The 16,928-nt window shown below is 37.1% G+C and overlaps 5 protein-coding genes across 9 annotated transcripts; 4 read left to right on the plus strand and 1 right to left on the minus strand.

The window, feature by feature from the left end:
* The first annotated feature begins 961 nt into the window (after nucleotides 1-961).
* LOC104712800 (protein NRT1/ PTR FAMILY 5.14) lies at nucleotides 962-3,533 on the plus strand. The gene is made up of 4 exons (XM_010429772.3): nucleotides 962-1,496; nucleotides 1,583-1,800; nucleotides 1,944-2,482; nucleotides 2,568-3,533. The coding sequence occupies exons 1-4, from the start codon at nucleotides 1,370-1,372 to the stop codon at nucleotides 3,382-3,384; spliced, it is 1,701 nt and encodes a 566-aa protein (XP_010428074.2). The 5' UTR covers nucleotides 962-1,369; the 3' UTR covers nucleotides 3,385-3,533.
* A 337-nt stretch (nucleotides 3,534-3,870) lies between these two features.
* LOC104712799 (wax ester synthase/diacylglycerol acyltransferase 2-like) lies at nucleotides 3,871-7,017 on the minus strand. The gene is made up of 7 exons (XM_010429771.3): nucleotides 6,299-7,017; nucleotides 5,576-6,148; nucleotides 5,406-5,472; nucleotides 5,257-5,324; nucleotides 4,950-5,159; nucleotides 4,696-4,833; nucleotides 3,871-4,244 (listed from the first exon to the last, which is right to left on the minus strand). The coding sequence occupies exons 1-7, from the start codon at nucleotides 6,485-6,487 to the stop codon at nucleotides 4,074-4,076; spliced, it is 1,416 nt and encodes a 471-aa protein (XP_010428073.1). The 5' UTR covers nucleotides 6,488-7,017; the 3' UTR covers nucleotides 3,871-4,073.
* A 435-nt stretch (nucleotides 7,018-7,452) lies between these two features.
* LOC104712797 (protein NRT1/ PTR FAMILY 5.13-like) lies at nucleotides 7,453-10,873 on the plus strand. 4 transcript variants are annotated; one of them, XM_010429770.3, is made up of 6 exons: nucleotides 7,453-7,872; nucleotides 8,019-8,397; nucleotides 8,469-8,890; nucleotides 8,990-9,207; nucleotides 9,299-9,825; nucleotides 9,910-10,873. In XM_010429770.3, exons 3-6 carry the CDS (start codon nucleotides 8,785-8,787, stop codon nucleotides 10,724-10,726), a joined length of 1,668 nt encoding a protein of 555 aa, XP_010428072.2. In that variant the 5' UTR covers nucleotides 7,453-7,872; nucleotides 8,019-8,397; nucleotides 8,469-8,784; the 3' UTR covers nucleotides 10,727-10,873. The 4 variants fall into 4 exon arrangements, with proteins under 4 accessions (XP_010428072.2, XP_087320712.1, XP_087320711.1 ...); XM_087464586.1 differs by having other exon boundaries at nucleotides 7,524-7,872; nucleotides 8,242-8,397; XM_087464585.1 differs by having other exon boundaries at nucleotides 7,553-7,828.
* A 21-nt stretch (nucleotides 10,874-10,894) lies between these two features.
* LOC104712801 (protein NRT1/ PTR FAMILY 5.11) lies at nucleotides 10,895-12,949 on the plus strand. 2 transcript variants are annotated; one of them, XM_010429773.3, is made up of 4 exons: nucleotides 10,895-11,128; nucleotides 11,229-11,446; nucleotides 11,529-12,049; nucleotides 12,127-12,949. In XM_010429773.3, the coding sequence occupies exons 1-4, from the start codon at nucleotides 11,017-11,019 to the stop codon at nucleotides 12,890-12,892; spliced, it is 1,617 nt and encodes a 538-aa protein (XP_010428075.1). In that variant the 5' UTR covers nucleotides 10,895-11,016; the 3' UTR covers nucleotides 12,893-12,949. The 2 variants fall into 2 exon arrangements, with proteins under 2 accessions (XP_010428075.1, XP_019084972.1); XM_019229427.2 differs by having other exon boundaries at nucleotides 10,952-11,128; nucleotides 11,554-12,049.
* A 130-nt stretch (nucleotides 12,950-13,079) lies between these two features.
* Nucleotides 13,080-15,582, plus strand: LOC104712803 (protein NRT1/ PTR FAMILY 5.11-like). Its single transcript, XM_010429774.3, has 4 exons — nucleotides 13,080-13,609; nucleotides 13,696-13,913; nucleotides 14,024-14,538; nucleotides 14,642-15,582. The coding sequence occupies exons 1-4, from the start codon at nucleotides 13,489-13,491 to the stop codon at nucleotides 15,417-15,419; spliced, it is 1,632 nt and encodes a 543-aa protein (XP_010428076.2). The 5' UTR covers nucleotides 13,080-13,488; the 3' UTR covers nucleotides 15,420-15,582.
* The last annotated feature ends 1,346 nt before the right edge of the window (nucleotides 15,583-16,928 follow it).

Genomic DNA, 16,928 nt, shown 5'->3' on the forward strand with positions numbered 1-16,928 from the left:
ACAAACAGCAATTAAAACCGGCAATTAAAAAAAATTGTTCATTCATTCAGAAAAAAACGAAAAAATATGGTTTCGGTTTTTAAAAACGACATATATCCTTAAATTAAGTGACAAAGATAAGCTGTGTGTATATAATGAAACCATATTTTTTCGTTTTTTTTTTTCTGAATGAATGGAACTAATTTTTTTTGGCGTTTTCTATCTAACTGTATAAATGGATATAAGAAAAATGTTATTGTATTTTTACAATTAGAAAACCATTAAATAATTATCTGAAAGGGTAAAATGGTAACAGAATTTAGTGATCCAGATCAACACGCGCCAATCTTAAATGAACGATATTCATTCTTAAACATCAAAATATTCTACTATTCTATGGCATCTATTATAACCTACACAGAGTACAACGTGGTAGTATGAATTTTATGGATAGATTATTTTCTCGTTATTCTGGAAATATTTACAAGATTATTCATAGGAGTTATTTTTTTTATGCATTTTCTATCTCTTGTAAAGTAGTAGTCTAGTAGATTCATAAGATACAGTATATTTCTTGTAACAAAAATTTAAGAGAGATCGTTATCAAAAAAAAGAAAGAAAAATGGAAACAAGACAGAAAGGTGCGTTAGTGTGTGTCGAGAATCCACGCATTTATCTGTTTACGTGGCAAGAAATAGCATAATGGTCCGGCCTATACGTCAATGTTTGGTAGTTTGGAGTTGGTAGGTGAAAGACGTAAAGAGTGGTAGTCATTTTGACGACACACTAACTGTTGATTTTGTGTGATGCCCAAGGCTTTCCAATTTCCATATTCACACAGTTAACTTCCCATGAACTACTTCCTCCTCCTTACATCCAATACTAGCTTGACCCATATTATTATTATTTTCTTGAATATAATGTTAATTAGATTCAAATGAAAAATTAGCGTTTTTACATGAAGTGCAACATTTGTTTGAAAGACAAATTAAAACTTAGAGATTAAAACCAAAAGAGTTCATTTACGTGGACGAGAAGCAAGCCAGAGTAATAGACACCCTCTGTATATCTCCCATCACCAGTGAGCTGTATTGCCAAGAGTTGGTTCCGGTTCCGGATCTGCCGATCAATCCAAAGAATTATCTGGTTTCTCGTTTGCGGAACTGACCCATAGTCCCATATTATTATTATTAATCAGACTCCATGGAAACCACATTATCATACCACAATTCTTTAAAAACACACGTGAAAAGTACTTATTAGTTACAAAATTGATTAATTAGAAAAAAAAAAAAAATCAAAAAGACTAAAGAGAAAAGCTTTAATAAAGGTTAAACAACTCAAACGAGTATCTCGTTCCTTGTCGCTTTCGTTGGAGACAGAGAAGACAATGACGACTTGTGGAGAAACTTCTCTTCTCAAGGAAGAAGAATACGTCACCGACGCCGTTGACCACCGTGGAATCTCCGCCAGAAGATCTAATACCGGTAGATGGAGAGCCGCCTGGTTCATCATCGGTAAGCCGGATGAGATTGGGAGCTGCTTCTCTCTCTCTCTCTGTTTACAAACACTACTTCTGAAATTTAATACTATGGAATTGTAGGTGTGGAAGTGGCGGAGAGGTTTGCTTACTATGGAATCGCATCAAACCTAATTAGCTATTTGACCGGACCACTTGGTCAATCCACGGCGGCCGCCGCCGCTAATGTCAACGCTTGGTCTGGTATCGCTACTCTTCTTCCTCTTCTTGGAGCTTTCGTCGCCGACGCTTTTCTTGGTCGGTATCGAACTATTATCGTCGCTTCTCTTATCTACGTTCTGGTTAGTCCCATTCTCTTTCGGTTTGAATCATAAAAATCGAATCTTTACTTGTTCTTCATGAAGGAGATTGAGAAATGATAAAAATCGAATCTTTATGATGGGTTTTGGTTTTTGACTGAGAAAGAGTTTGAATTTGGTGTCAGGGACTGGCATTTCTGACTTTATCTGCGTTTATGATTCCCAACAGTGATGAAGGTGAAGTGACATCTTCTTCACCTTCATCTTTACTCAATGCACTCTTCTTCTTCTCTCTGTATTTGGTGGCTATTGGACAAAGTGGACACAAGCCTTGTGTTCAGGCTTTTGGTGCTGACCAGTTTGATGAGAAAGACTCTCAAGAGAGATCTGACAGAAGCTCCTTCTTTAACTGGTGGTACCTTAGTATGTCTGCAGGAATCTGCCTGGCGATTCTTGTGGTTGTGTACATCCAACAAGAGTTCAGCTGGGCATTTGGGTTTGGTATCCCGTGTGTGTTCATGGTGATCTCTCTTGTTCTTTTCGTGTTAGGGAGAATAAGTTATAGGTACAGTAAAAAAAGACATGGAGATGAGGAAACCAACCCTTTTACAAGGATAGCTAGAGTCTTCTTTGTAGCATTCAAGAACCCAAGATTGAGTTCTTCGGAATTGTGCAGAGTTGAGCTGGAGGCAAATCCATCTCAAGATTCTCCAAAGAAGCTGAGGTATGTTTCAATGTATACGTTAGGCTATGGTTAGAAAGCCTTTTTTGGTATGGTTATGAGGTTATAATCCATTATCTTGTGACAGGTTTCTGAACAAATCCTTGCTTGTCCCCAATGATTCTGCTGAAGGAGAAAGCGCATGCAAGTCTAAAGACGTCGAGGACGCCACAGCTCTTATCAGGCTTATTCCAGTATGGCTTACAACTCTGGCTTACGCCATACCCTATGCGCAGTACTTGACTTTCTTCACAAAGCAAGGTGTCACAATGGAAAGAACAATATTTCCAGGTGTGAAGATCCCACCTGCTTCTCTTCAGGTTCTTATTGGCATATCAATTGTCATCTTTGTCCCCATCTACGACCGTGTTCTGGTCCCAATCGCCAGGTCGATAACTAAAGACCCTTGTGGCCTTACAATGCTCAGAAGAATTGGAGTTGGAATGGTACTGTCAGCTCTCACTATGGTTATTGCAGCTCTGGTTGAGTCAAAACGGCTAGAGACTGCTAAAGAACACGGGCTTATAGACCAACCGCAAGCTACTGTTCCAATGTCGATATGGTGGTTAATCCCTCAGTATCTGTTGCTGGGATTGGCCGACGTACACACTTTAGTGGGAATGCAAGAGTTCTTCTACAGCCAAGTCCCCACTGAGCTGAGAAGCATCGGTCTTGCGCTATACTTAAGTGCGTTGGGCGTCGGAAGCTTATTGAGCAGCTTACTCATCTCTGTGATCGACTTAGCCACTGGAGGAGATGCTGGAAACAGCTGGTTCAACAGTAATCTGAACAAAGCCCATCTCGATTACTTCTATTGGTTACTTGCGGTTCTCAGTGCCGTTGGGTTCCTTACGTTCTGGTTCATATCCAGGTCATATATCTATCGCCAGGTGGACCAAGTGTAGTTTCTAAATTTGTTGTAGTACTGTGTGACATATTCTCTTAATTAAAACAGAATTATTATTTTTTAAAGACCTTCGGAAACAGAATTATATTATACTATGTAATATAAGAAAGACTCATTAAGTGATGTGAAAGTAACAATAATTATGTATATAGTTGTATTTTGTTTACTTCATCACTTTCCACAATGCGGCAAGTGATGTGAAAGAGAGTGTGTCTCATAAAACTAGAGAAAAGGTGACAGAGAGTTAAGAATGCGTTGAGTGATTTCGGGTCAGGGGATGGTGGCTGTAAAAAGCACTAAACCCTTGGTCCAGCAGGAAATCAAAGGAAGCAAAGTAGACCTTGTCCAACACCAAAGCTTCTTCAGTCTCTTAACGGTACAAACATCCGTACAAGAAATTTTACAAACATTCGTATATTTCTATATGCCGCCTATGAATTAAAATTTCATATTAAGTAGCGGAGATGTAAAATGATCCAACACATTCGTACAAACATTTATGGATGAATTATTATTGATAATGTAGGACTTATAAGATGATAAACTAAGGATGACATACAACAAACCAATGATAGTGTAGGACTTATAAAGATGATAAACAAAGGATGAGACGTAAATAGACAATCTATTGAAAATTATACGTTGTAAATAGGTTTCATCCATAGATATGCACGCCGACCATTTCGTTTACACCTCTGAAGCATGAAAAGTCGTTTGTGGAACAACAGCAGACTTCATCATGTGGAGAGCTTCGATGATGAGATCGCGGAGGTGATGAGGGTCTGGAATCACGTCTACATCAACTCCGATGTTGATTATGAGTTTGTCCACATAGCTTTGAGTACCGATAATGAGTCCCTTGTTTAAAAAAAAAAAGGCATGGAATTAAGTTTCACAATGCAAAAATTTCATTCTTACATGTTTGAACAAATTAAAAACTAAAATCATATATATACAAATTTAAAAAAAAAAATACTGTACATTTTTCTCAATTAATAAGTTAAATTAATATGCAGTATATATATATAGATAAAATATATTTTGTTTGAAAAGAAACATGAAAGAACACTCTTTGTAAAACAAAAATAAAATATTAAATCGACACTTTTTATAAAACGAAAGGAATATAACACACTCCATGAGATGATTCTCGAACCAAATTCCTCATTCCCTTTGAATCTCCCATACCAAATCCATTTATAATGGTGAGATAATCTAATATTAGCCTAACTTCTGCAAAAGCAACTGAAGTAATGTGATTTTTTATGATGGTTTCAACTTTGAAGAATGTGTTTGTGTAAGAGAGTACCTGTGGAACACCAAAGGTACTTGCAGCAATGTAAGATATCACATGGCCGAAAAAGCTAATTTCTTCCGCTGGACCAACCACATTAGTGAATATCATTGTTGTGCTTCCAAAAATTCTCTTTATAAGAGTTTCGAGTGCCTATTTTCCACCCCATGCACAGATACATATAATTATGTCGATAAGAACACAAGATACATTAATTATATATATTTGGAACTGCATATCTTAAGATAATGTTTGATTTAAAATCTTACCTTAAATCCAAAAACCTCCAATGTTAACTTGAGCAACACATGGGAAAATAGAGGTTCGAGGGAATGTTTCTTACGATCCATAATAGTTTTGGATTGTCGAACATATTCAAATACATCATCGTTCGATTTCATGTCCAAGGGGATCAGAACATAACCTATTGAGTTTCCCCATCTACACTTCGAACCTTTTGCCATCATATTTGCCAATTCCTGATTTAAACTTAATTATGTGTTAGAATTCTTATTATTTTGAATAAGAAAAAACATTAAAGGAAGCAAAAAACGTTTGGGGTATCTTGTTCAGCACCTCAATATTTCTGTTTGGCCTTAGATTAAAAAAAACAACACCATGAAAATGTAGTTTGTCTTCAAGATCTGTTTACAGATTCGAGACAAAATGTAAGAATATTGTTATATATGTGATATTATGATATTCAACAAGAGTAAATGATTTACCATATCTTTCATTCAAATATCGAGAAAGACCAGCTTGTACCATACCAACAAGAACGTCATTTATAGTCTAATAAAAAAAAGAGAAATGAAAGATGTAAAAAAAAAAGAAAGGAGGGAAATCATTTAAAAAACTCATCTTTGTAGAAAAAAAACTAATTAAGCAAACGTACCATATTCATGGCGTTCTTCACCATTTTGACATCATCCAAACTAATGATTTGATGAATAAACTTATTATTACCGAGTGTAGCTCCTGGTTTACCCATTATATGAGCTGAGGTGTCCCTCGCACAACAAATAAAAACCATTGATTTGATAACTTCAACACAAGTGTGGAACATAAATCTTACTATGAACCATAACCAAGCAACCAAAGCAAAACAAACATTCTTTGCTTTGTTTTTCTTAGGAGCCACAAAAGTAGGCAACGCTTCGGGATCACATGTTTTCCGAGTACAAGCGAGTAAAAGAGACATAAGAGACATCCCATCTCCCAAAGAGTGATGGAACCTAGCCACAACCACAGATTCGGCATGTGATGTTTTAAGTTTCAATAAATGAAACTCCCATAAAGGTTTGGACATATCCATTGGAGAAAGAGCCATCTTAGATGTATAATCCTCTAGAAATTCATCAGGATTCTCAATGTTGGGATCTATATCCGGAACAATTATGTGCTCTTCTACTATTACTTTCGTTGGAATCCATTTAGCTTTTCTTTTGTGCTCACCATGACCAGTCACCTACATGTATCATATGATGTTAGAAGGAACCCTAACGTAATCTATTATATATGGATTGATCCACTCATCTTATATTTTTTGAGTTGGAAGTCATGAAACTTAATATACAAAAAATAAAAACGTGTATATGCGTGTAAGTTAATTACCCACCAGTATGCTAGAGAAGCGTGGATGGTTGATCAGTGTGTTCTTTAAGCCTTCCACAACGATTGGTGGATTGGTTTCGGTTTTGAATCCAATGGTTACAATGTTGAAGACATCAAGACCTGGCAAGCTAAACAACCGCGCAAATGGACTTACCGGCTCCTCTCCTTCCGTCACTTGCCTATCTATTGCCATATCTCTTATTAAATATCCGGTTTTATGGTACTAGTCTACTAAGTACACATGCAAATGGCTTATTTATATACACATAGCTATTAAAATATGTGTATACATTTGACACTGTTGTAGTTAATTGAGGTTGTTGAGGAGCTAAGAGTTGCCCTATCTATACCCCTCATAAAAATAAATAAAATTTAAAAATAAAAAAAGAAGGGAGAAAACAAAAAAGAAAGAGATACGTTTCTCAACTGAGGTACGAAATTTAACTGGAAAAAAACCCTTACGATTGGGTGGATCAGTTTTTAAACCCTGAACTATGTTTTAGTAGATTCATGAGATATATTTCTTGTACCAAAAATTTAAGAGAGATCGGTATCAAAGAAAAATGAAATAAGACAGAAGTTAATAGTACTCGACCTCGACGTGAAAGAATAGTACACGTAAGGTTTAGTGACTCTTGTGTCTGTCGAGAAAGTATCCACGCCTTTCGAAATCGACATAACAGTACTATTCATGTGGTAAGAAATAGTAATGGGCCTATCCGCCTATACGTCAATGTTTGATAGTTAATTAGTTGGTCGATGAAAGCGTACTTTTTTCTTTTGTTTTCGTCATGTGAAATAATACTGTAGAAGTACACAAAAGCTATGGACTTTTAGTCTACCAAAGATTGTTATTCATTTTGACGATACACTAACTGTTAATTTTTGCGTGACGCCAAGGCTTCCCATGAACTTCCATACTACGTACTATCTTAATCCATATTAACGAGACTCCATGGAAGCATGCAGAATATCTCCGTAAGGTGATTGATCATCCTCTTATAATCAAATCCTAGATGGTTTCTATGAGCAACTAAAAGAGATGTTTCAACTTCAAGATTGTGAATCCTTCTTTATTCATGTACATATAATTACTATTTTTTCTCCAATTATCACATCAATTCATTTTATATACTGTGGCTGCTGAGTGCTGTCACTAGATCTTTAAAAATTCACATGTGAAAAGTACTATACTACAGTTACTAATTAAAAATAAAACAAAAAAAAGTAAAGGACAGAGAAATTAAATTTCAAAGGTGAACAGCTCAAATCAGTACCTCGTTCGTTGTCTCTTTCGTTGGAGACAAGGAAGTAAATGCCGACTTCTAAGAGAAACTTGTCATCTCAAAGAAGAATAATTCACCGACGCCGTTGACCGCCGTGGACTCGCCGCCAGAAGATCTAACACTTGTAGATGGAGAGCCATCAAACCTAATTAGCTATTTGACCGGACCACTTGGTCAATCCACGGCAGCGGCCGCCGCTAATGTCAACGCTTGGTCTGGAATCGCTACTCTTCTTGGAGCTTTTCTAGGTCGGTATCGAACAATTATCGTCGCTTCTCTTATCTACGTTCTGGTTCGTCTCATTCTCTTTCGATCTGATTTATAAAAAATCGAATCTTTGATACCAAAAAAAAAAAAAATCGAATCTTTATGATGGGGTTTTGGGTTTTACTTGTTCTTCAACAAGGAGATTGAGAAAGAGTTTGAATTTGGTGTCAGGGATTGGCATTTCTGACTTTATCTGCGTTTCTGATTCCAAATACTTCTGAAGTGATCTCCTTCTTTACTCAATGCGCTCTTCTTCTTCTCTCTGTATTTGGTGGCTATTGGACAAAGTGGACACAAGCCTTGTGTTCAGGCTTTTTGTGGTGACCAGTTTGATGAGAAAGACTCTTTTTGTGGTGACCAGTTTGATGAGAAAGACTCTTTTTGTGGTGACCAGTCTGTGTTAGGGACATGGAGATGAGGAAACCAACCCTTTTACAAGGATAGCTAGAGTCTTCTTTGTAGCATTCAAGAACCAAAGATTGAGTTCTTCGGAATTGTGCAGAGTTGAGTTGGAGGCAAATCCATCTCAAAGATCTCCAAAGAAGCTGAGGTATGTTTCAATATATACGTTAGGCTTTGTTTGTAATGATTATGAGGTTATAATCCATTATCTTGTCACAGGTTTCTCAACAAAGCATTGCTTGTTCCCAATGATGGAGAAAGCGCATGCAAGTCTAGAGATGTCGAAGACGCCACAGCTCTTATTAGGCTTATTCATGAATTTTAAAAGACATTCGGAACACATGTCTCATACAGAAACTATGTATACAGAATAAAATAGAAATAAAGACTCATACAAAAAGAGACAAGAAAATTCAAATTCTGCAGTCCAAGTGTTATAGTATTGGAATATATATATATATATATCAAATGTATTTTGATATTTTGTAAATTGTTAGGCGTTACAAAAAAGTTCTTATTTCTAGTCTCTCTCCAAATGGCTAGTTCTGGAAAAGAATGCGTGATCGACGCCGTTGACCACCGTGGATTCGACGCTAGAAGATCCAAGACCGGTAGATGGAGAGCTGCATGGTTCATAATCGGTAAGCTCCATCATTATAATCACGAGCTGCTCTGTTTCACAATTTTTTTTAGACCTCCTTTTTTGAATCTCTCTTGAGGACATTTTTTTTTTGGTGCAGGTGTGGAGGTGGCGGAGAGGTTTGCGCACTATGGGATCGGATCAAACCTAATAAGTTACTTGACTGGACCACTTTGTCAATCTACGGCTGTCGCCGCTGCTAATGTCAACGCTTGGTCGGGTATTTCCACTATTCTTCCTGTTCTTGGAGCTTTTGTCGCTGACGCTTTTCTTGGTCGGTACCGAACAATTATCATTGCTTCTCTTGTCTACGTACTGGTTCGTCTTTGTTCTGTCTCTTCTTTTTCGATTTTGTCGATCATATTAGAAGTAGGAACTGACTTGAGCATAATTTGGATTTTGATGACAGGGACTAGCATTTCTGACTTTATCTGCGTTTATGATTCCCAACACTACTGAAGTGACCTCTTCACCATCGTCTTTTGTCAATGCATTCTTCTTCTTTTCTCTGTATTTGGTGGCTATTGGACAAAGTGGTCACAAGCCTTGTGTTCAGGCTTTTGGTGCTGACCAGTTCGATGAGAAGAACCTCCAAGAGTACAGTGACAGAAGCTCTTTCTTCAATTGGTGGTTTCTTACTATATGTGCAGGAATCAGCCTGGCGATTTTAGTGGTTGTTTACATCCAGGAATACGTTAGCTGGGCGCTTGGATTTGGAATCCCATGTGTGTTCATGGTGATCTCTCTTGCTCTTTTCGTGTTCGGGAGAAGAAGTTATAGGTACAGTAAAAGAAGACAAGAAGAAGAAGCCAACCCTTTTACAAGGATAGGTAGAGTCTTCTTTGTAGCTTTCAAGAACCAAAGCTTGAGTTCTTCGGAATTGTGCAAAGCTGAGCTTGAGGCAAATCCATCTCAAGATTCTCCAGAGGAGCTGAGGTATGTTTGACATATAGCAATCATAAGTGTTACTTGTTGCATACTTGCTTGATTTATGAATTTAAATACACTTTCTTGTGACAGTTGTCTCAACAAAGCATTGCTTGTTCCCAATGATTGCCTTGATGGAGAAGTTGCATGCAAGTCTGGAGATGTAGAAGATGCCACAGCTCTTATTAGGCTTATTCCAGTATGGCTTACAACTCTGTCTTACGCCATACCATACGCACAGTACATGACTTTCTTCACAAAGCAAGGTGTCACTATGGAAAGAACAATGTTTCCAGGTGTAGAGATCCCACCTGCTTCTCTTCAAGCCCTTATCAGCTTATCAATTATAGTCTTTGTCCCCATCTACGACCGTGTTTTGGTCCCAATGGGAAAGACAATAACCAAAGACCCTCGTGGCATCACAACACTCAAAAGAATTGGAACTGGAATGGTACTAGCGACTCTCACTATGGTGGTTGCAGCTCTGGTTGAGTCAAAACGGCTCAAGACTGCAAAAGAACACGGACTTATAGACCAACCGAACACAACTGTTCCAAAATCGATCTGGTGGTTATTCCCTCAGTATATATTGCTGGGATTAGCCGACGTGCACACTTTAGTGGGAATGCAAGAGTTCTTCTACAGCCAAGTCCCCACTGAGATGAGAAGTATCGGTATGGCTCTTTACTTAAGTGCGTTCGGCGTGGGAAGCTTATTGAGCAGCTTACTCATCTCTCTGATCGACTTAACCACTGGAAGAGACGCTGGAGACAGCTGGTTCAATAGTAATCTGAACAGAGCCCATCTCGATTACTTCTATTGGTTACTTGCCGTTGTTAGCGCCGTTGGGTTCTTTACGTTCCTATTCATTTCCAGGTCGTACATCTATCGTCGTGTGGACGGAGTGTAGTTTCTATATAAATGCCATTTGTAACTATTTCTCTGTTTGTAGCCCTATTCAATGCTAGAGCCGGCTCTGTCTTTGGAATAAATACCAGATATACCTGTAGTAAGTAACATAAGATATTTCTAAAAAAGAGATATATTTTTGTGGCCATGAACGAAAGACATATAACGTGAGGCGTGTGAGCTTTCTTGTCTTTAAACTTTTGAAAAGAAAGGAATAAAACAAACTAACATAATTCCTACAATAATTAACATATATTTTAATATTATCAGAACCAATCAATCCCATATACAATGGCTATCACCGGCTCCTCCACTGAAGATGAGCTCGGAAGTACCACTGAGGGTTCTCTTAATAACCGAGGAAATAACATTGGTGGATGGAGATCCGCGAGGCTCATCATCGGTAAGTAAGCACAGCTGAGTTCCTTTTACTCACACACTCACAGTCACCATATAATATTTGATAATTCTCTTTGTTTTTTTTGTTTACAATATTTTTGTAGGTGTGGAGATGGCGGAGCGATTCGCTTACTTCGGGATATCGTCAAACCTAATAATGTATTTGACCGGACCATTAGGTGAGTCAACAGCTACAGCAGCAGCAAATGTTAATGCTTGGATTGGAACGGTTTCGTTTATGCCGCTACTTGGAGGCTTTATCGCTGACTCGTTTCTTGGTCGTTTCCGCACCATTGTCATCGCATCTTCTCTATATATCTTGGTATATAAAAAATACTCTCCTCTCAAAACATTTCTATTACTAGAGATTTTGATGAATAATTATAATGAAACAAAACAAACAGGGACTTGGGTTGCTGTCTTTTTCAGCCATGACTCCTTCAAACAACAAAGATTCGACGAATCAGTTCCAAGTGACATTCTTCTTCTGCTCTCTGTATCTTGTAGCAATAGGACTAGGCGGTTACAAACCGTGTATTAAAGTATTTGGGGCTGATCAGTTTGATGGTAACGATCTAAGAGAGAGAAAAGCCAAGAGTTCGTTCTTCAACTGGATGTTCTTTGGAAACTGTACTAGCATATTGACGACTCGTTTGGTCTCTGCCTACATTCAAGAGAACTTAAGCTGGTCAATAGGTTTTGGTATCACAAGTGTTTCCATGTTGCTTGCTCTGTCTCTCTTCCTCCTTGGAACTACCTCTTACCGTTTTAGTACTGAGAGAGGAGGAAAGAAAAACCCTTTCTCTAGAATCAGTCGTGTTTTCATGGAGGCTTTAAAGAACAGAAGACAACCTGATTTCGATGATATGGCTGACGCGAACGAGACTCTCCTTCTCCAAGCTCACCAAAGTTCCAAACAGTTTAGGTAACATAATTAACAGAGATGTGAAAAGTTATAAGAAAGAAAAAGTTTATAGTTTCTTTCTCTTGGATACTATGCAGATTCCTTGACAAGGCAGCTGTTTCATGTGAAATGGCTGAAATCGAAGAAGCAAAGGCGGTTCTTAGGCTTATTCCAATATGGACAAGTTGTGTAGTCTACGCCATTGTATATGCACAAGCCCCTACATTCTTTACAAAGCAAGGAGCCACAATGAACAGGTCAATCTCACCAGGACTCTTAGTCCCTGCAGCTACACTTCAAAGTTTCATAAACATCGCAATAGGCGTTTTCATCCCAATCTACGACCGTTTACTCGTCCCGTTCGCAAGGTCCATCACTCAAAACCCATCAGGAATCACAATGCTACAAAGGATTGGCACAGGGATATTTCTCTCCAATCTTGCTATAGTAATAGCCGCCTTGGTCGAGACCAAAAGGCTCCAAACTGCTCGGGACGATGAACTAATGTTGATGAGCGTGTTGTGGCTCGTTCCACAATACGTTATTTATGGAGTCGCGGACGTGTTCACAATGGTGGGTTTGCAAGAGTTCTTCTACGACCAAGTCCCTTGTGAGCTTAGGAGCGTTGGTATGGCTCTAAACCTAAGCATATACGGGGCAGGAAACATTCTAAGCAGCATCATGGTATCAGTTATTGATAAAATCACGAGCCAGTCTGGTCAAACGAGCTGGTTCGATAACGACCTGAACAAAGCTCATTTAGATTACTTCTACTGGCTACTAGCTTGTTTTAGCTTTATTGGTTTCGCCTCCTACATGTGGTTCGCCAAGGCATATGTCTACAACAGACCAAACACCTTCTAAAGCATTGTTTTCTCTGTTCTGCCATTTAAACTAGTCTTAATTATTGTATTTCTGAAATTAACTTCACAACCAAGCAAATAAGGATAAACAAAGCCAATGCTGGAGTTACTTTTATTGAATACAACTAGTTTAGAAAAATTAGTCATGTAAAACATAATAATCATTCTATGATAATGTTATGTTGCCCTATAAAAGTATATCAAATGAAAAATAATAATAACTACAGTCAAACTAGAGAAATTGATGATAATCAAATCGATAAATTGATGTTAATTAGTTTGATTTTTTTTTATAATAAAATTAATTTTATAATTTGAAAAGTCGTTCTTTAAACATATATTTCATCGAATGGTGCCTACTTGGATTGAGTAACACATGTTTTAAAAATATCTTGAACCAGATAAATTGAAATATCTATAAACACTTGAACTTTTAAATGGAACCAAATAAATATAACAATGACCAGAGCACCACCTACTACTACAAAGTCCTGCCACTTTCTAATATTTAAATTCAATATAACAAAAGACATATACTACTTACTCAATTATATATCTTCTTGTACATAAAAGACAACTTTAATTTGTAAAAGACAAATGGTGATCGCCTGCGATGAGCTTGAAGGTACTCTTCATCAGGTCAACACTGAGAGTTCCATGGACAAAACAGCCGGCAGATCATCCTCTGGAGGATGGAAATCGGCTAGGCTTATCATCGGTTAGTAAATTAAGTCTGATTACACCAAATTAGCTTTGCTAAACTCTTATCCTAGAGACTAATCCGTTTTGTTTGTTTGTATAAAGGTGTTGAAATGGCGGAGCAGTTTGCCTTTTGCGGTATATCGTCGAACCTGATAACGTACTTGACGGGACCATTGGGGGAGTCAACAGCTGCAGCTGCGGCCAATGTCAACGCATGGACTGGAACGGTGTCGTTTTTGCCTCTTCTCTGGGGCTTTATTGCTGACTCGTTCCTCGGACGTTTTCGTACCATTGTGATCTCGTCTTCTCTCTATATCTTGGTATGATATATATATATATATATATATAACCATTTCCTCTCAAACAACTTTTTTAGAATCTGTCATTCATTATTTGTTTCTTAAGATGGTTTTGATCATGAAACAAACAGGGACTTGGGTTGCTGTCTTTTTCAGCCATGACTACTTCAAACACCAAAGATTCAAATCAGTTCCGAGTAATTCTCTTTTTCTGTTCTCTGTATCTTATAGCAATAGGACAAGGCGGTTACAAACCGTGTATTAAGGTATTTGGAGCTGATCAGTTGGATGGAAATGATGTAAAAGAGGCAAAAGCCAAGAGTTCTTACTTTAACTGGTTGATGTTTGGAAGTTGTGTTAGCATATTGAGCACTCGTTTGGTCTCTAGCTACATTCAAGAGTACCTAAATTGGTTCTTAGGTTTTGGTATTCCAAGTGTTTTCATGCTACTTTCTCTGTTTCTCTTCCTCATTGGAACTAAGAGTTACCGCTATAACACTACAAGAGTAGGAAAGAAGAACCCTTTTGCTAGAATCATTCATGTTTTCATTGAGGCTTTAAAGAACAGAGGACAACAAACTTTAGATCTTTATAACCCGAACGAAACCTTCCTTCTCCTTGCTGACCAGAGTTCCAAGCAATTCAGGTAACACTACAGAGAACTGTTCGCTTTCTTTATAGTCTTTAAGGCTACATTTGTGCTTATACCATCTTGGTTTCTCTGAATGTATATGTTACTACTATGGCAGATTCCTCGACAAGGCAGCGATTTCGTGTAGTTTGGCTGAAATCGAAGATGCCAAAGCAGTGCTTAAGCTTGTTCCCATATGGATGACTTGCTTAGTCTACGCTGTTATATGTGCACAGTCCCATACTTTCTTCACAAAGCAAGGAGCCAAAATGGACAGGTCAATATTACCAGGACTCTTAGTCCCTGCAGCTACACTCCAATGTTTCATAAGCCTAACAATGGTCATTTTCATCCCACTTTACGACCGTCTACTCGTCCCGGTGGCAAGATCTTTCACTCAGAACCCATCAGGAATCACAATGCTTCAAAGGATTGGCACAGGGATCTTCCTCTCCATTCTTGCTATAGTAGTAGCCGCCTTGGTTGAGACTCAAAGGCTCCAGACCGCTCGGGATGATGTCAAAATACTGATGAGTGTGTGGTGGTTGGTTCCGCAATACGTTATCTTTGGAGCCGCAGACGTGTTCACTATGGTGGGTTTGCAAGAGTTCTTCTACGACCAAGTCCCTAGTGAGCTTAGAAGTGTTGGCATGGCTCTAAATCTAAGCATATACGGGGTCGGCAATTTTTTAAGCAGCTTCATGATATCAATCATTGACAAAGTCACGAGCCAATCTGGTCAAACGAGTTGGTTCGATAACGACTTAAACCAGGCTCATCTAGATTATTTCTACTGGCTACTCGCTTGTCTTAGCTCCACTGGTTTAGCCTCCTACTTGTGGTTCGCTAAGTCGTATGTCTACAATAGACCAAACACTTCTAAAAACGTCATATAGTCATCACTCATCAGTCTTCTTTAACTGAATTTGCTTTTGAGAATTGTGATAGCATATTCGGTATCTAGGTGTAAATGGTTTTCTTGCTTTATTAAAAAACACTGAATTGTTTTTTCCATTTGTAGTCTTTGTCCAAAGAAAAAAGCTTTTTCCATTTCTGATATGGCTTCATGACTAAATAAGTCCACATCGGCATACTAACTATATATGGAAAAAGTTCCAAATATTACACACTACAAAAGTCAACTATTCTAAAACTTACACGTCAAATTTTTTTTTTTTTTAAATAAATCAAATAATACAAATCAGTGTCAGAAAATAATTGAATTCATGTTCCAATATCTCGGATAACTATAAATAATTTTAGATAAATAACATTTAGATAATTCTAAATTGATTTTTAAAATTTTGTAAAGATACTTCATAACTATACTAAACTGTTATTTAAAAATATCAAAAATAATAATGGAACCAGTGTTTCTTACTTAGTACTCCATCCGTTCTAATTTAGCTGTCGTTCTAAGATTTAATTTTTGTTTCATATTAGTTGTCGTTTTAGATTTTTAATGCAGATGTTTGATGAATATTTCAATTTTATCCCTACTGTTTTAAAGTTTCAACCAATGAAAAAATTATAAAATATATTAATAAAGGGCAAAACATAAAATTTAATAGTTTGCAAAAATCTTAAACGACAGTTAAACTAGAACGGAGGGAGTATCATATTATAAGTGAACTCAACTAAAAGGCAATAAAAGAGCAATTAATTAACAATGCTTTGACAAAGTTTATCAAAGCAAATAAAAGAGCAATTACAAATGCTTTGAAGTTAAATTTTCAGTAATGCTTTGACACAGTGTTTCCTTTAATTATCTCGGATAAAGCTTGCCCAAAAAAAATGTTTATCTCACACAACTCTCCCATGCAACGTTATCCGGCGCCCTGGACCTAAAAGTATTAACTGCGATACAGCTCTTAATTACGCTGTGTGACATATTAATTAACCCACACATGGCATCGTGATGAATGATGAGACGTGTCTGCCTCCATCATCGTCAGTCCGTCGACATATATTTTTAAATTTATTATAAAATATATCTTACTTAACAATCAAAAAGGTCAAAAAGGTACTTAACTATTAAAAAAAAAGTTTATTACAATAATGACTTAATAAGTTTTAAATTGATGAATTTGATTTTCTTTTAAATCGATATAGAAATTCTTTGTATATACTGTAGCTGTACAAATAAGAAATTTAACTTTTTTGATTTTTCTTGTCGCCGCTACAAACAAACTAGATGATTTACTCATTTTTGTCAATAGCGAAAAGAAAAGGAAAAAAAATGATTTGCTTTAGGCAAAGTATTTTTGTAGGGAGAACTATTTTGGGTATTCTTAAAATAAAAATATTATGAAAATAATATAATATCATTAGTTAAGCTCTTTTGTTAAGAAGTTAATTATTGGAAGAACATGTTTAAGATCATAAGATTTAATAATATAATATTC

Source organism: Camelina sativa, chromosome 9, assembly GCF_030686135.1.
Source record: "Camelina sativa cultivar CO46 ecotype springtype chromosome 9, ASM3068613v1".
In the NCBI taxonomy this organism is placed as follows: domain Eukaryota; kingdom Viridiplantae; phylum Streptophyta; class Magnoliopsida; order Brassicales; family Brassicaceae; genus Camelina; species Camelina sativa.

Bases quoted from the DNA above. Each gene is read 5' to 3' on its own strand.
- LOC104712799 (XM_010429771.3), bottom strand. From the start codon at position 6,487: ATGGCAATAGATAGGCAAGTGACGGAAGGAGAGGAGCCGGTAAGTCCA. The intron at 5,160-5,256 runs GTGCTGAACAAG...AGTTTAAATCAG, and splicing joins GGCCAAACAGAAATATTGAG to GAATTGGCAAATATGATGGC. The intron at 4,245-4,695 runs GTACTCTCTTAC...TTTTTAAACAAG, and splicing joins GTACCTTTGGTGTTCCACAG to GGACTCATTATCGGTACTCA.
- LOC104712801 (XM_010429773.3), top strand. From the start codon at position 11,017: ATGGCTATCACCGGCTCCTCCACTGAAGATGAGCTCGGAAGTACCACT. The intron at 11,447-11,528 runs GTATATAAAAAA...CAAAACAAACAG, and splicing joins CATCTTCTCTATATATCTTG to GGACTTGGGTTGCTGTCTTT. The intron at 12,050-12,126 runs GTAACATAATTA...GATACTATGCAG, and splicing joins CAAAGTTCCAAACAGTTTAG to ATTCCTTGACAAGGCAGCTG.
- LOC104712797 (XM_010429770.3), top strand. From the start codon at position 8,785: ATGGCTAGTTCTGGAAAAGAATGCGTGATCGACGCCGTTGACCACCGT. The intron at 9,208-9,298 runs GTTCGTCTTTGT...TTTTGATGACAG, and splicing joins CTTCTCTTGTCTACGTACTG to GGACTAGCATTTCTGACTTT. The intron at 9,826-9,909 runs GTATGTTTGACA...TTCTTGTGACAG, and splicing joins GATTCTCCAGAGGAGCTGAG to TTGTCTCAACAAAGCATTGC.
- LOC104712800 (XM_010429772.3), top strand. From the start codon at position 1,370: ATGACGACTTGTGGAGAAACTTCTCTTCTCAAGGAAGAAGAATACGTC. The intron at 1,801-1,943 runs GTTAGTCCCATT...ATTTGGTGTCAG, and splicing joins CTTCTCTTATCTACGTTCTG to GGACTGGCATTTCTGACTTT. The intron at 2,483-2,567 runs GTATGTTTCAAT...ATCTTGTGACAG, and splicing joins GATTCTCCAAAGAAGCTGAG to GTTTCTGAACAAATCCTTGC.
- LOC104712803 (XM_010429774.3), top strand. From the start codon at position 13,489: ATGGTGATCGCCTGCGATGAGCTTGAAGGTACTCTTCATCAGGTCAAC. The intron at 13,914-14,023 runs GTATGATATATA...TGAAACAAACAG, and splicing joins CGTCTTCTCTCTATATCTTG to GGACTTGGGTTGCTGTCTTT. The intron at 14,539-14,641 runs GTAACACTACAG...CTACTATGGCAG, and splicing joins CAGAGTTCCAAGCAATTCAG to ATTCCTCGACAAGGCAGCGA.